Source organism: Malus domestica, chromosome 16 (genome assembly GCF_042453785.1).
Source record: "Malus domestica chromosome 16, GDT2T_hap1".
Taxonomy (NCBI): domain Eukaryota; kingdom Viridiplantae; phylum Streptophyta; class Magnoliopsida; order Rosales; family Rosaceae; genus Malus; species Malus domestica.
Genome location: NC_091676.1, coordinates 340,944 through 357,183, shown reverse-complemented (window position 1 = coordinate 357,183; position 16,240 = coordinate 340,944). Strand labels below are relative to the sequence as shown.

General features: G+C 36.2%; 2 protein-coding genes across 4 annotated transcripts; both read left to right on the top strand.

Annotated features, from left to right (window-relative positions):
* The first annotated feature begins 1,213 nt into the window (after positions 1 to 1,213).
* LOC103403399 (glutamine synthetase PR-2) lies at positions 1,214 to 5,433 on the top strand. Its single transcript, XM_008342223.3, has 13 exons — positions 1,214 to 1,395; positions 1,484 to 1,523; positions 1,812 to 1,915; positions 2,030 to 2,078; positions 2,162 to 2,268; positions 2,750 to 2,837; positions 2,987 to 3,115; positions 3,244 to 3,318; positions 3,440 to 3,493; positions 4,550 to 4,587; positions 4,712 to 4,871; positions 5,000 to 5,060; positions 5,156 to 5,433. The coding sequence occupies exons 1-13, from the start codon at positions 1,322 to 1,324 to the stop codon at positions 5,242 to 5,244; spliced, it is 1,068 nt and encodes a 355-aa protein (XP_008340445.1). The 5' UTR covers positions 1,214 to 1,321; the 3' UTR covers positions 5,245 to 5,433.
* A 781-nt stretch (positions 5,434 to 6,214) lies between these two features.
* LOC103403400 (uncharacterized) lies at positions 6,215 to 15,710 on the top strand. Of its 3 annotated transcripts, none has more exons than XM_008342224.4 (24): positions 6,215 to 6,506; positions 7,251 to 7,858; positions 7,954 to 8,078; positions 8,201 to 8,295; positions 8,406 to 8,624; positions 8,791 to 8,881; positions 8,992 to 9,043; positions 9,750 to 9,815; positions 10,434 to 10,588; positions 11,272 to 11,342; positions 11,436 to 11,630; positions 11,754 to 11,792; positions 12,076 to 12,183; positions 12,341 to 12,430; positions 12,568 to 12,643; positions 13,141 to 13,237; positions 13,316 to 13,385; positions 13,474 to 13,650; positions 13,727 to 13,849; positions 14,014 to 14,097; positions 14,211 to 14,395; positions 14,596 to 14,794; positions 15,036 to 15,107; positions 15,210 to 15,710. In XM_008342224.4, the coding sequence occupies exons 2-24, from the start codon at positions 7,278 to 7,280 to the stop codon at positions 15,315 to 15,317; spliced, it is 3,078 nt and encodes a 1,025-aa protein (XP_008340446.1). In that variant the 5' UTR covers positions 6,215 to 6,506; positions 7,251 to 7,277; the 3' UTR covers positions 15,318 to 15,710. The 3 variants fall into 3 exon arrangements, with proteins under 3 accessions (XP_008340446.1, XP_008340447.1, XP_070671722.1); XM_070815621.1 differs by having other exon boundaries at positions 6,378 to 6,506; positions 6,727 to 7,858; XM_008342225.4 differs by lacking the exon at positions 9,750 to 9,815 and having other exon boundaries at positions 6,282 to 6,506.
* Positions 15,711 to 16,240: the final 530 nt, after the last annotated feature.

Sequence of the window (16,240 nt, the reverse complement as noted above, 5' to 3'; positions counted from 1 at the left end):
GAAAAGGACCATAACTGCACGTTTTGATTAATTTAAGAGATCAATGATCATGAATTTTTAGTTGAGGAATCATTGCTCTAATTGGGATAAAATTGAGAGACCATTGCTATAATTTTCTTAGATGAAAATAAAGGAAGAAAGAAGAAAACCAATTTCAGCGGTATATCCACTGAGTGCAAGACTACTCATGCACATAATTCCAAACCCAGTAATCCCTCCTCAGTTGAATCTGCAAATCTCAATGCTGTAGACTTAACACCTACTTTCATATCATCTTCCTTGTCCTGCAAGCATGTTCCAAATGTTTGGTTACATTTAAAAAGTTATCTTATTCCTACATATTCCATATTTTCTTCACAATCAAATCTGGGAACCAGAAATTCTGACCAGAATAGTTTGTTGTACCTGATGTGCATATATCGTATCATACACAAGCGTCCAGCATACTCCGGAAAAGTACAATGGGAGCACCACAGTTGGATCAACGCTTCTTTAAACAACTTCAACTTAAACAAATAAAGTTACCGTTGCCACTGTTACTTTCAACAAAGTAAATGTGGTCGGCTTTATGCATCTGAGTTTGATTAGATTAGTTTAAATAGAAGATCGCTAGTACCAAAAAACAAAACAAGTAAATTCGGCTTGACCCAAATTGCTATCGGTGATTTTTACCAAACAATGCACTGCGGAAACCGAATTAAAAAGTTGAAAGTAAAAATCACTTACCACATGCATGCAAGGCCAAGCGAGCAACCAGGTCGGTCGAGGCGAGCGAGCTTAGCATAAGGCCGAGCTTGCCTCGGAAAATACAAGTCGATCCAAGAAGCATCGACCTTCGCGCCATCGCAGCCCTGATTTCCGTCGTTCTTCGCGCCAGTAGACGAAGACGAGCTCGAGAGGTGCGCTAGGAGTCTGAGATCAAATTCGACACAGCTGGGAGTGCAACGGTGCCTTTGATTGAATGGGCCCAACAGGCCTGCGTTCTGATAAAAGTTAGGGTAAGGATTGGCGGTGGCGGTGGTTAGGTGACAAGAAGAGACTGCAAATAGGGAAACTGACGGTTTCAGAAACCTACGTGAAGCGCGAGAGGCCAGCCAAAACATGGTATACGGTATACCCCCGTACGTTTCTCCCCAGTGAAATTCCACGTATTTTCGCTCCCTTTTCTATTGGAAAATAAATTAATATATTAGGTGGTAGACTTTGTCACATCTTTTACTTAAAACTAAACCCCCATTTTTCTCTGGTTCTCTCTCTCATTGTTCTCTCTCCCTCTCTTTTGCCATTGTTCAGAGAATCATCCTCCTCGTCGTACGTCACCATGTCTCTCCTCTCTGATCTCGTCAACCTCAATCTCTCCGAATCCACTGAGAAGATCATCGCTGAATACATTTGGTATAGCATGCCCACCTCCTCTCATTAATTTACATAATATTATTGATCATTAAAGTTCTCTTGTCTTTGTTCTTCTGTTATCTTATAGGATTGGAGGATCTGGTTTGGACTTGAGAAGCAAAGCAAGGGTAAGCCTTCCATCGAACTTAAGACCTCATCTCTAGGATTGAATGTTCTTAACTACTCAAGCTATAAGCCCGTCATTCTTCGGTTTTGGAAAATTCGCCAAAATGATCACTTTTCACGTCCAATATTTCTTTCAAATATGTTGTTTTTGACTATTTCGTCAATTAATATTTGATTTACGAATATTTTAGCAAATTTTATTACGATTTTCATGTTTCCTAGCTAACATCGAATTACTTTAAATTTAAAGTTCTGTTCACGTATGTATATGAAATTATGGATAAAAACAGACACTGCCTGGACCAGTGACAGACCCAGCAAAACTGCCCAAATGGAACTACGACGGTTCAAGCACCGACCAAGCCCCAGGAGATAACAGTGAAGTCATCCTGCAGTATGTAACAATATCAACGGCCACGATCAAAATCATTTCTGCAATCTTTAATCTAATCCTTCCATTTAAAAAAATAAATAAATAAAAAACTGATTTGGACTTTTGCTTGTTCAGCCCCCAGGCTATTTTTAAGGATCCATTCAGAAGAGGAAAAAACATCCTGGTAAACATCAATCGACATCCACATCTATCCGGATTGTGTACGTTACATCGTCAAGGGGTAATTTTGTCTTTCGCTTGTGATAGGTGATCTGCGATGCGTACACACCGGCGGGAGAGCCAATCCCCACCAACAAAAGATTCGACGCTGCCAAGATATTCAGTCACCCGGACGTCGTTGCCGAGGAAACCTGGTACGTACGCCATCAATAATCTAAAAAATAAACTAGTAATTCTGCTTATTTCCATATTCTTGATTAGTACTAAATAATTGTCATATACTGAAAAATTATATTAATATATATCTTTGTTTTTATGGCCATACAACTATTGATGTACGAATTAATTTATGTTTCAGGGTATTTATATAATAATTGCATTAGAGAACAATGGATCAAGTTTTATTCACCATATAATGTGTCGTTCGGTTACTTATTCAAGCTTGGACTCATTTTCAGCATCATTAACATGTACAAAGACATATTTGATAAATAGATTTGGTGAAAAAATTGGTGCCTGTCTATTATTATTTTGTTATGAGCCCTACTATATTTCAATGTACAATATACATTGATTTTTATGTCGCAAATTTCACTTGTTAAGTTTTTTTTGTTAAATTCTTCAACGCACATCCAAGCGTTGGTGCTTCTTACCGAGAACATTTCTTATGATTAGGTACGGCATTGAGCAAGAGTACACTCTTCTACAAAAGGATACTAAGTGGCCTCTTGGATGGCCAATTGGTGGGTTCCCAGGTCCACAGGTACTCAAATCATTTGCAAATGATTAACGCGATCACTGTTCCCTAAACATGCCTAATTACTTAATCAGAGAAGACGACACAAAATTTTAGAGTGCCGATTGCATATTATTAACTGTTAGGTTATGTTTCTTGTATCTAAATATATGTAGGGACCCTACTACTGCGGTGCCGGAGCAGACAAGGCCTTCGGTCGTGATATTGTGGATTCACATTACAAGGCTTGCCTCTATGCCGGAATCAACATTAGCGGTATCAACGCTGAAGTTATGCCCGGCCAGGTATATACGTATGCAAGCTGCTAAGAAATAAAATTGAGTGATCGAAAGTTGACCTATGATTTGATTATCGTGAATTTTTACGTTATTAAACCGTTTTGTAATTTGGTCTGTTTGCTGATGCGGAACAGTGGGAATTTCAAGTTGGTCCTACTGTTGGTATTGCTGCTGGTGATCAGTTATGGGCTGCTAGATACATCCTTGAGGTAAGCTCATGCGTAAGATATAACAAGAAAACGTATAATTTGCGTATTTTCACTCTCTTCTCTATAGTACATTAATTTTTCGAAGGCCTCGTGTTAATATGATTATCTGCTTGACGAACAGAGAATTACAGAAATTGCAGGAGTTGTTCTTTCTTTGGACCCGAAACCAATCCAGGTCTGTTTAACCGCAAGCACTTTATTTTCGTACTGTTATTCTACTGTTGTATTGTGTTGCTTAAATTTTTTTTATAGAAAACTTCATTTTAATCCTTAAAAAAGATGAGTTTTAGATTATAACCATATGTAAGATTAAAATCCAATTTTAGTCCCTAGCACATTTAATTATATCGTTTATTAGTTGTATTTTGATGTTTTATTTTATCCTTTTATTTTAATGTATTAATTACATTTAAATTTCATTTTTATTTCATTCATCATAATATATTTTAATGTCTACATTTAGGCAACTAATTTTTTTATAATATATATTCCAATAACTTTGTATGTTCTTTATTTAGGTATGTTAATACATTTGAATATTTTGGTATATCCATCGGTACAAACATGTAGTTACATTGATTCAATATAATGCATTTCAGTCAATATAATGTATTTTGTTACGTACACTTTGGTACACACATTTGAGTATCGACTTTTAGGTACATTAATTCAATTATTATATTTCGGTAAATACAGTTAGGTACATACATTTTGGTATTGATATTTAGGTACATACATTTTCGGTATTGACATTTAGGTACATACATTTCGGTATTGACATTTAGGTACATTAATTCAATATAATACATTTCGGTATATACATTTAGGTTCATTATAATATATTTCAGTACAATCATGTAGGTACAAATATTTCGGTACAAAAAAGTCAATTTTATATATTTTGGCACAATCATTTCTGAACACTTATGTATTTATATATTTTTGTATCACAAATTTTTTTAAATATTTTCTCATTTACATTCATTTCTAATTAAAAAAAACTAAATATGTGCATATTAATAAAATTAAAATTTAATATGGAGAGATTAAATAAAAATACACATTAAATAACAAAAATTGAATGTAAATTTTGATAAAAGTACACTCAAGGGATTAAATTGAATATTTAATCTAGCACCAGGTTTTTTTTAAATTTTAATCTTTTGCAAGGATTAATGTTCAAAAACCCCATTTTTTAATTTATTTTTTCTTTTTGATCAATTTATACCAGGGTGATTGGAATGGTGCTGGTGCTCACGCTAACTACAGGTACTGATAAATTAATCTCGAACTGAAGTTGGAATTAATGCAATTTTGCCATCGTGTTAGATGCAATCAACCCTCTAGTTAAAAAAAAGGGAAGAGTGTGATGAACTCTTGCTATGCCATGCAGTACCAAGTCAATGAGAAACGATGGCGGAATTGACGTGATCAAGAAGGCAATCGAGAAACTGAGTCTGCGCCACAAGGAGCATATTGCTGCCTACGGAAAGGGCAACGAGAGGAGATTGACAGGTCTCCATGAGACCGCTGACATCCACACTTTCTCTTGGGTAAGCTTACACCACCGTGGTTTAACCGCTAATCAAAATCCAGATTTCTTGCCTTTTGTTGAAATCATGTTTAGTTAAGCTGTGAAAACAAGTTTAGTATTGATTGAACTATGCATTCTCAATCACAGGGCGTGGCAAACCGAGGGGCCTCTGTCCGTATTGGTCGCGATACTGAGAAGGCTGGCAAAGGTATGAATGTTTTCGTATATGCATTGTAGAATATGAATTCTTTTGTGTCTGTGTAGCTGATACCTGGACATGTCGTATTTCTTTACAAATATCAGGCTATTTCGAGGACAGAAGGCCGGCGTCGAACATGGATCCGTATGTTGTGACTTCCATGATCGCTGAAACCACCATTCTTTCCAAGTGAGATTGAATCCTATTCGGAGGAAATTAGCTCCGTCAATTGCAAATAACTCCCTATGAATTTGTCTCTCTAGTTGCATGCGTGTTGGCATGCACATTTGCTGCTTTCGGTTGATTGGTTGTTGCTCTAACGATTGTGTAATCGTTACGATTTTAATGTTAACAACCTGTAATAAAAAGGGAAATTTACTAAGACTTTTTTTCTTCGTCTCCCTTTTTTCGGTTTCAGCTTCCAACTCAAGCATAATATGAATGAGAAGCGGGTGATGGGTGATTAATTTATTCAACAAGAGTTCAAAATGATTTCGTACGATGATACTACATATGTAGCTAATGAAAAGCTCTGAAGATAAATTAACATATCGACACGACGCTATTTATGTAAGTAGAATATAATTAATTCCTTTCGACAATTACAAACAAATGCATAAAATAGATAGCAAGGCCAAGGACTAATACAGTTTAGTTCTGTGCTTTATTGTTGACCTTCCTCTTGAAACATAGCCAAGCAAAAGTCTTACTAATAAAGATGATAAACAATTTTTTTGATGTAGAATCTTTGAATAATAAAATCATGACTCCGCATTTAACTACTACGTATACAACTCCATTCAACTTAATCACCTTCAACTACGTAAAATTTTTAAAGTGAAACAAGAACAATTTTGACGGCTAAAATAGGAACCAAATTGATGAGTTTGAAATATAAAAAACCAAACTGCTGAGCTGCAAAGGACCATGACAAAAAACCAAACTAAAAATAAGACATCTTTGTCCAATGATTGATAGCAGTGTCGAATTCGAACTCGTATGAGTGCATTTTCTATTTGAATCTCGAATTTTGGTTTGGGCCGGAAAAATTGTTGATAAGAACCAAAATTTGGACCCATGCAGTTTCTCTCAAGAAACCCAAACCCATACAAGTGCGGGACTACGATCATAACCCAAACTACGAAAAACCTTCCAATTTCACTAGACCAAAATAACCAAACCTAGACTTGCCCCAAAAAAAAATCCAAAAAAGAAAAAGAAAAAAAAACCGATATTCATAAACCTGGTTCTGGGTTGGCAGCCCAGGAAGGACAAGTGAGAAGAAGGTAGAGAAAGAGAGAGATCTTATCTGAGCCTCTGTTTCTCATTTTCTCTAAAACGGTCGCCTCGTACCATCTTTCGCTTCCCCTACGCTTTTACCGCCTCTCTCTCTGCGTCTGGCTCCCCTTTATGGCCACCGACCAACCTAGGGTTTGAACCGACCTTTCACAGAAGGTACCTCTCTCGCTCTCTCATTGTCTGGAATTGATGGATTCTCAAGTGATTAAATGTTTTTGTTTTCCTGTTTGTTTGTTTTTCGTTACGCATTGAAAAATAAATAAGGGTCGCTCACTTCTCCTTGGTTGCCAAGATTGGTTTGTTTTAGTTACTTAGCAGTTAGCATGAAATCGCTTTTCGGAGCTCTAAAACTTACCCAGATGCTTGCTTCTTGAAGCAAACTTCGATTTGGAATGTCACGAATGTTGGACGAAAGCTTATGCAACGGTCAAAGTCTTCGGAAATTCATGCTATTTAATTGTACACCGGCGGGCACTGCCACTGTAATCTAAAATTGACAAGTTTGCTCCATATTATTTATATTTTAGAGCCTGGCAAATATCAGATGGATATAACTATTTTCTCTGTTATACGGCATTGTCATACAGTTCGTCTGTATGGTAAATGGAAAACGCAAATAATGTATTAGAACTTTGATTGGGAAGAATGTGTTTTAGGCGAGCCGTCTGGTTGGAAAAGTTTGCAAATCATTGTTTAAATGTTGATATTATATTGTCAGGCATGATTTAATCTTGGTTTCCCAGGAAAACAATTTTAGAAAGAATATTTTATAGTATGCAACAATGTTTGAATGTCCCAGAAAGTTCATGCAATATTTGGTTCTTATGCTGCACATTTTAATTTTGATGCACTCACAAATTTAAAATTACTACTGTAAACTGATTGGAGCATACTTTGCAGCACGGTAAAATTTGGAAATAACAAGTGATGATGCATGCAAGGAGAATAAAGTGTAAAAATCAGAGATGGGTACTTCAAATGTCCAAATATTCAACAACGCCTACCCACACTGTTCATGGTTCTTCGCAATCTTTAGGTCATAGTACAGTTTCGGGAAACCACTGTTTTCATGGTAGTTTTATTAGAAGCCGTCTCGTTGATTCATTCACGTTGCGTAGTGTTGCTCCTGGTTATAGCTGCACTGGTTTGCATGTAAGGTCTAGTCCATGTTTGAAGGGTAGCCAGTTACGTGCCTACAGTTCTGAAGGTGATGGAAGTAATGCAAGTGAGGATAATCAAACACCAGTGAAAGGTGATGCTGATCTTGATAAAGGGAGGACTTCTCAAGAAAAGGCTAAGGAAGATGGTAGGAATTTTGATGCACACGCTCTACTTGGGGAACAAGATCAAAAGGAGTGGCTTAATAGTCAAAAGATTACCATTGAGAGTAAAAAGAAAGAGTCACCTTTTTCAACTAAACGAGAGAAGTTCAAAAATGAGTTTTTGAGGAGGATTGTTCCGTGGGAGAAATTAACTGTGTCATGGGATACATTTCCCTACTACATTCAGTAATTGCTTCTCTTTAATGTTTTTGATTGCTTCTTTCTTATCTCTTTCTTATCACTTCTCGGAAGATTTATACATTTATTTTTCATTTTAATAGTGAACCTACCAAAAACCTTTTGGTGGAATGTGCTGCTTCCCATTTGAAGCATAAAAAGTTTACTTCAACTTATGGTTCTCGTTTGACATCTTCAAATGGAAGGATACTGCTTCAGAGTTCACCAGGTTGGTCACAGGTCCCACAAATCTAATCATTACCTGTTAAAGTTATTCAAGTGGCTGAGGTTTATAGTTGACATTGTTTCGTAGAACTGAATGAGCTTACCATTTGCCTTGTTTATCTGCAGGCACTGAACTTTATCGTGAAAGATTAGTTAGAGCACTCACACAAGATCTCAAAGTTCCCCTCTTGGTGCTAGACAGCAGTGTACTTGCTCCTTATGTAATATTGAAATAAAAATAATATTTTATATTGTCAAACCCTGCCCCCTCTTCTCCTTATACTCACACGGTATGGTTTTAATAATTAATTACTGTTAAAATTTGGAGTAGGATTTTGGTGACGACTGTGAATCTGAATCGGATGATGATGGTGTGGAGGAGAATACTTCTGATTCAGAGATTGAGGATGAAAATGCTGCGAGTAACGAAGAAGATTGGACTAGTAGTAACGAGGCAAAATCAGATTCTAGTGATAAAGATGAAGATGATGTGCATGCCAGAGCTGAAGCAGCCCTCAAGAAGCTTGTTCCTATTGAAGACTTTGCAAAGGTCTGCTTTGTTTTTTTGGAGCATCAGGGTTTTGTATTCTCAGTCCTCCTACCCTAAGCATATTTCAGTGATTCAGAAAATTAAATGGTGATCTTATTGATAATTTGGGATTCTTTATATACTTGTTATGAACCATGATGTATGATCTATGGTTCATATGTGGCAGATGGTATCTGGGGAAACTGAGAGTTCATCCGAATCCTCAAAATCAGAAACTGCCGAGTCTTCTGATAAATGCAAACGACCGCTAAAGAAAGGTTCCATATGAGAACTTTTTCTTGTGCAAATGTCATGTTCATCTCTTTATGAGAACTTTTTCTTGTTCGTCCTCTAGAAATCAATATTCTTGCTTCTTCATCTTTTTTAGGAGATCGAGTGAAGTATATCGGGCCTTCTATACATGTTGAAGCTGATAACAGGTCCTGAATGATTTCTTTCATTTGTTTGCTCTATTTCATGTTGATAAGATCTCACAGTATCTTAAACATTTTCTGCACTATGGAATTCTTTTTCATGGTGTTGGATAAAAAGATGACTTTCAAATTTTGAGAACTCATGAAGTGAAGGTGTATTTTGAAGTTCATGAATGCTACTTTCTCTCCATTGTTTTGGATAATGAAACCTGCGGAATTCGAAAAGAAATTATAGGTCCCTTCAGGGGCTTCTAGCTAGGCATATCCCTTTTGCACCTAGGTGAGGGGCTTTTGGCAGATTTATTGTGTACAATTGATATTGCAGCATTAGCTTAGAAGAATTAATTTGGCACCAATCCTGAGCTTCAAAGGATTTTTTTCTGTGTCTTTGATGCAACTTTGTCAATTCTCTAAAAATATTTATGTTTTCAATTCTGTTTCTTGGGGGGCATTTAATGAGCTAGCATATTTTTCAGTTAAGTTCCCATGAGTTGTTCTCATACTGGCCTAGGATTTTTGGCCAGAATCTGTGGATGAGACAGTGTTGAACCACTGATTTTTAAGGTCTTGTTTGAAAACTTACAAGCATGCTGCCTAGAATATCGTCTCTGTGGTCTGTGGTCTGTCTTTCAAAACCCTTTAGGATGATATCATCCCCAAATGAACTCTGACTTCGCCCTCACCTGACATTGACATATATAATGCAATACAGGGTCCTATTGGGGAAGATATCAACAACTGATGGTCCAAGGAATGCTTATACCATCTTCCGTAGCAGGTGGGTTGGTAAGTTGTCATGTGTAGGGGGGAGAAATACAGTAGAACATTATTAGATTTCTCCATTTGGTTTTCTCAAGAAAGCCTTTGCTTTTTCGTGTACCTTTTTTCTCCTTTGGACCTAAGTTCGACCCTTGTACTTCCATGGTCTAGAGAATCATTAAGTATGGAGGGTTATTTGGGTTAAGTAAAAAGATGTTAGTGGTTTTCAACCATGATTTAGCGCAACTGTTTCGATTCCTTTTAGAGGTTATGTGGGTGCATTGCTAGAAGTTAGTTGTCAACTTGTCATATACTTTGCGATAACATATTTTGGACTCTACCAGTTTATGCCCTGCATAACCCACTTAATGGTAGAATTTTCTTTTTGTGTTTGCTGCTTTTATGTGGTACGTACACGTAACTATCTATAATTTTCTAGGTTCTGATTTTGGAAGCTATGCAACTGTTTTTCATGTAGTCTCTTTCCTTGCTGTATCACTTCTGTTTTGCTATTACAAAATTCAAAATACTCGTAGTAGTTCTAGTAGTATAGTTAGTTAATACGTGTCTGCAGTTGATGTACATCCATTATTCTGAAATCTTGTTACTTTTTCTGATGAATTTGAAATCTGTGCAGGCCTTTACCAAAGGGTCAACGTGGGGAGGTATATGAGGTGAGTGGAGATCGAGTTGCTGTTATTTTGGATGTTAAACAGAAGGCAGGAACTGAAGTGGATAAAGAGGAAAAAGATGCAGAGCAACCTGCTGATCCACCAGTTTATTGGATACATGGTAATATGGATTTCTTTAATGTTTTGTTCATTTTTGTTCCTAGACTCGGGAGATTACTTTATGCTGTGATTTCGTTTGCTTAAGACTTCATCAATTTTTTTTTTACAGACAAGCTCAGTTGTGTTGTTCATGTGAATGTTATGACCAATATGCAGACAATTTGCTTTATAATTTGCAAACTGACGTAATTTAATTATGCATATGGTCTATCAGATCAACGTGTGACATCATTATCTTGTAGATTAAACGATCAATTTAATTTAAGCAATTTAATACAAGTGTAGGTCTTTATTTTTCAATGGTTATAATTCTAGGCTTGCATAATGTTATTACTCATACTCAGGCTGCTCATATTATCATTTTCTGTTTTTGCTTTTGTACTCCTAATTTTTTTGTATTCCTGGATTTTATTGTTTAATTGTGAGTTTCATCAATGATAATAAATCCCAGTAATAGTGTAATCAGGACAGATACTTTGGATGATGAATTTGAAAGAAAAGGCTGCATTGGATTGAATAGCAGGTGGCTTATTATCATGGCATGAATCTTATGGGTGAAAAAGATTGTATTTTCGGTTCACTAACAATTGGATTTAGTTTTAGTCTGATATATCTGAAGATTTTGGTGAAAATTCTGGTAATGATTCTTCTAGTCACACAATGACAGATTTCCCTTTCATACAGCTAAGGAAATTGAACATATTCCTGACCCGCAGACTGAGGATTGTTATTTTGCACTGGAGGCCTTATGTGAGGTGTGGCACACAATACCAAAAGATAAGAACTTTGTCTTCTGATGCATGAGGTTGTTCATCTGTAAACTGTATCTGGATTTTCATTGCTTGCAGGTCTTACATGCCAAGCAACCTCTTATTGTATATTTTCCAGACTCTTCTCAATGGATGTCTAGGGCAGTTCCTAAGTCAGATCGCAAGGAGTTTGTCGCTAAGGTGCAAGAAGTTTTTGATGAGTTATCAGGTCCTGTTGTTTTGATATGCGGGCAGAACAAGGTTGAATCAGGATCAAAGGAGAAAGAGAAATTTGTAAGTGTTAGGGATTCGTTCTTGTTGGATCTATCTGTTTTGTTTTCTTACCTGCTTCTGATTAGTGGCTAACTAGTTGTAGTTTATTACTAACACTTTTCCTTTTCAAATACTCTGCTCTAGACAATGATACTTCCAAATTTGGGGCGTCTTGCAAAGCTGGTAATCCTCTGTATTCTTTAGGAGCACAATGTACTTGGCACAAACAGTAATGAATAAATATGTGTTATCTGTTGGAACAAACATTTAACCATTTAAATTATCAATGTTATTTTTCTTATCCTTGGCTCATCAATTTTTTTTTTCTTTCTACTTTTGGGGTTTCGATATAGTTTTCATCCTTGAAGATTTACATGTTTTTCCTTAGATGATAGTTGTTGTTTTCCCTAAAATTATGTTGTGTACTTTTTCCTTCAATTAACAAATTGCTTATTTCTGTTTCAAGCCTCTCTCTCTTAAGCGTCTTACAGAGGGACTTAAAGGAACAAAGAGATCAGATGACAATGAAATATATAAGCTATTCAAAAATGTTTTCTGCGTATATCCGCCAAAGGTAAATGTTGTTCTTCCTCCAGCATAAACGTGTGTGACAACTGTGTCTACATACTTTACATGTATAAGCATACACACAGATACAAATGTGGATTAGTTATTTCTTTTTTGTGGTTTCACACTTCTTTCTCTTTCCTCTTCCTTTTTTTCTTTTGTAGGAGGAAGAGGAGCTTCGAATATTCAATAAACAGATTGAAGAAGATGGAAGAATTGTGATAGCAAGAAGCAATTTAAATGAATTACATGAGGTATGCTCTAGTTGTGAAATTCACATGAGTGGTTGGTGAAGAACTGTGCAATGTAGTTGTGCTACTACTAGTCTATTTCAGGGGCTTTTTGTTCTTCAAACCTCCTTGACATATTGAATTATCTTGAGCTACTGCAGGTTCTTGAGGAAAATGAGCTCTCATGCATGGACTTATTGCTAGTAGATACCAATGGTGTAATCTTGACAAAGAGAAGTAAGAAACCCTAACTTGAACATTTTTACTTGTCAAGAAACAGAAAAAATACTAAATTTCTGTTGGAATATGGGGTTTTGAAGTTTATAAGTTAGATATGCAGGGGAGATCTGGATAGAAAAGCGAAATGTATTATTATGAATTTGGATGTCGGCAATGAATTCCGTACGAAAGATATGAATATTTGTCTTGAACATTTTTCAGTTTCGTTTAGTTTGTAAATTGCTAGTCAACGGCCCAGATAACCTTTTTAACTTTGACCTTTACAAAAAGTTTTTGTTCTGTATCAAAAAAAGAGGATATCACTATCTTGAATCATGCTAGGGATCTGCACCAGTCAATAAAGAATCTAGAGTAGGGCATTCCTGGAACGTCACAACTAGTTTGTTTGTGTTTTATTTTCAATTCCAGAATTTTGAAAGTGACTCAGTTTCATGTGAAACCTAGAATTTTGTGATCATGTGTTATTTAATAGTTTTACTTGTTTATTTTCCCAGAAGCTGAGAAAGTAGTTGGCTGGGCAAAAAACCATTACTTGTCATCATGCCTTCTTCCTTACGTGAAAGGTGAAAGATTGCATCTGCCACGTGAAAGGTACATGTTGCATCTGTCATATATAGTATTTAAAAGTTTTATGTTACCATGACGTTTAACACTTGTTACTTTATGAAGCCTTGAAATAGCAATTTCACGCTTGAAGGAGCAAGAAACTTTGTCTCGGAAGCCTTCTCAAAATTTGAAGGCATGTAATTAATTTTCTCGTACTAAATGTTACGTATTTTAGTTTTTTTGTATCTTGTTTCACCTTTAGCATGTACAAAATTTTGCAGAACATGGCAAAGGATGAATATGAGAGCAACTTTGTTTCAGCTGTAGTACCTCCTGGTGAAATTGGTGTTAGGTTTGATGATGTAGGTGCTCTGGAGGACGTGAAGAGGGCGCTGAATGAACTTGTTATTCTTCCAATGAGGAGACCGGAGCTTTTCTCTCATGGAAACTTATTGCGGGTATTTATTTTAATCTTGTTCGTTATTTGCACTAATGCTTGAGCAAATGTCTAATCATGTGAAGCTACCTTTTTAGCCTTGCAAAGGAATATTACTTTTTGGGCCTCCTGGAACTGGGAAGACCCTTCTTGCCAAGGCACTTGCAACAGAAGCTGGGGCAAACTTTATCAGCATAACTGGTTCTACTCTAACATCAAAGGTATGCTTTCAAGTATCCAAGATCTGGTAGTGGTGAGTTTATTTTCATAAACTAAATAACAAACTACTTTGCCTTGTCAAGATTATTTATATGTTCCATCTTTTCTCTGGATGACGATTACTTTTGCTGTTAAATGCTTATCTTTGTAACTTTTTTTGATACAGTGGTTTGGAGATGCTGAAAAGCTGACCAAAGCTTTGTTCTCCTTTGCTAGCAAGCTTGCTCCCGTCATAATATTTGTTGACGAGGTGAGGTTTTCAATTTCGAGGAATTAAAAGAAAATGATGTACAACAAACTAGTTCCTTTGGTTTCTTTTTGAACCCAGAATTTGATCATCCTGTTAAATATTCTATGTTGTAGGTTGATAGTTTGCTTGGTGCTCGTGGTGGTTCTTTTGAGCATGAGGCAACTAGAAGAATGAGAAATGAGTTCATGGCAGCTTGGGATGGATTGAGGTCCAAAGACAGTCAAAGAATCCTTATTCTTGGGGCCACAAATCGGCCATTTGATCTTGATGATGCTGTCATTCGTCGGTTACCAAGAAGGTGTGGTTTATTTATAAGAATATTTTCCTGGTTGGTTACGATGGTTTTGCCAATTGTTTGTCTCTGTCTTTCCAGATTGGTTACCGTGGGTCTGTCAATTCTTTCTTATTCTTTGATAGTAGATGCTCCTCATATTGGCAAAAAATTAACTAAAATAAAGTTCAAACAATGGTGACTGATTTATGTTGGTTGTTTTGTAGGATATACGTTGACTTACCTGATGTTGAAAATCGTAAGAAGATATTGAGTATATTTCTTGCTCAAGAGAATCTAGCACCTGGTTTCCAATTTGACAAACTTTCAGAAGCAACAGAGGGATATTCTGGCAGTGATTTGAAGAACCTCTGTATTGCTGCTGCATATAGACCTGTCCAGGAGCTTTTAGAAGAAGAAAAGAAGGTAGTATGCATTTGTTATTTGCAATGTCAATGTCAGTTTCTGTTGGTTCCATTTACGAGCCCGTCAAAGTGTGTGAGCTTTTATCCTTATTTTGGGTGCCTTGGGAGGAATAACGTTTTGCTGCTATTTTCTTAATTTTCGATTTTCCTGCTGAATATCTTCGCCTTCACTTGCAGTGTGTGTAAAGTTTTGTACTGATTTCCGTATGCCTGTTGGTGTTGTTTGGTTACTTGTTGTGCAGGACATCAAAAGTGACGCAGCTACAGTGTTGAGGCCTCTTAATTTAGATGATTTTATTCAATCAAAAGCCAAGGTAAAGATTTAAGATAACATTTATCTTTACCTTTCCAGAACATAACTACAGGCAATACTTATGCTGAACTATCAATTACTTTTTTATAACTTGGTCATGTAGGTTGGGCCATCAGTTTCCTATGATGCTTCAAGCATGAACGAACTTAGGAAATGGAACGAACAATATGGAGAAGGTGGAACCAGAAGAAAATCACCATTTGGTTTTTGAAACTAATCTTACGGTGGTTGTTCTTCTTTAATATATTCTTCGGAGAGAAAGGAGACGCCCTACTATACAGGCATCCATTCGTTGAGGGAGAAGAAGATGAAAAGCTCATCCTGGCATTCTTGGAGAAGAAAGCAAGAAGATCAAACAGGCCCAAATTTGGAGGCTTTGGGTAACAGTAGAAGGCAGAACCCCTTTTCTCCATCCTCTTTGGGCGGATGAGAGAAACCCCAACAAATGATGTACTATCTTTGTAGCCTTATATGCAAAATTTCCCCAATTTCCCCAATTTTCTCAATTTTCCATGCCTTGTAAAATAACACCATTGTTTTTTGTTAAATTAATAGGAGATCATAAGGTGGGTCTTGGATATTTGCCAATTTTCCCCATTTTCCATGGCTTGGATATTTCCAGAAAATCTTGATCAGTCTTGGATATTTCCCAATAATTTCGTACTGTTTTTTACATGTTACGAGTATTTAAGCCGTTATATTTGATTTTCATAACTGTTTATATATTTCATTGTCGATCTCAATAATTGATTTGTCATACTATTTAATGCTATGCACCATTTGAATTTTATTTTTCGAAAAAAAGTAATAAATTACTAGACAACAGAGCAAAAGTCTGGAGGATCCTTTTCCTAGGGATCCTGTGATTTCACTTGTTTATCATATATCGTGCGGTGGGAAATCATTTTGAAATTTAAAATTAAATATAAATAGTACTTTACGAAAACTGATCATATGATATATGATGAATAGATGAAAATCATAGTATACTAGGAAAAGGATCCTTTTCCGAAAAGCCCAACCAAATTTCTGGACAATTTTAGGCCGTAGGGAGGCCTTTTTATCGTACGGTTCAGATTCTAAGAACTTAAAACGCACAGCATGATACACACGCTTACAAGCTTTAAAAAAAAA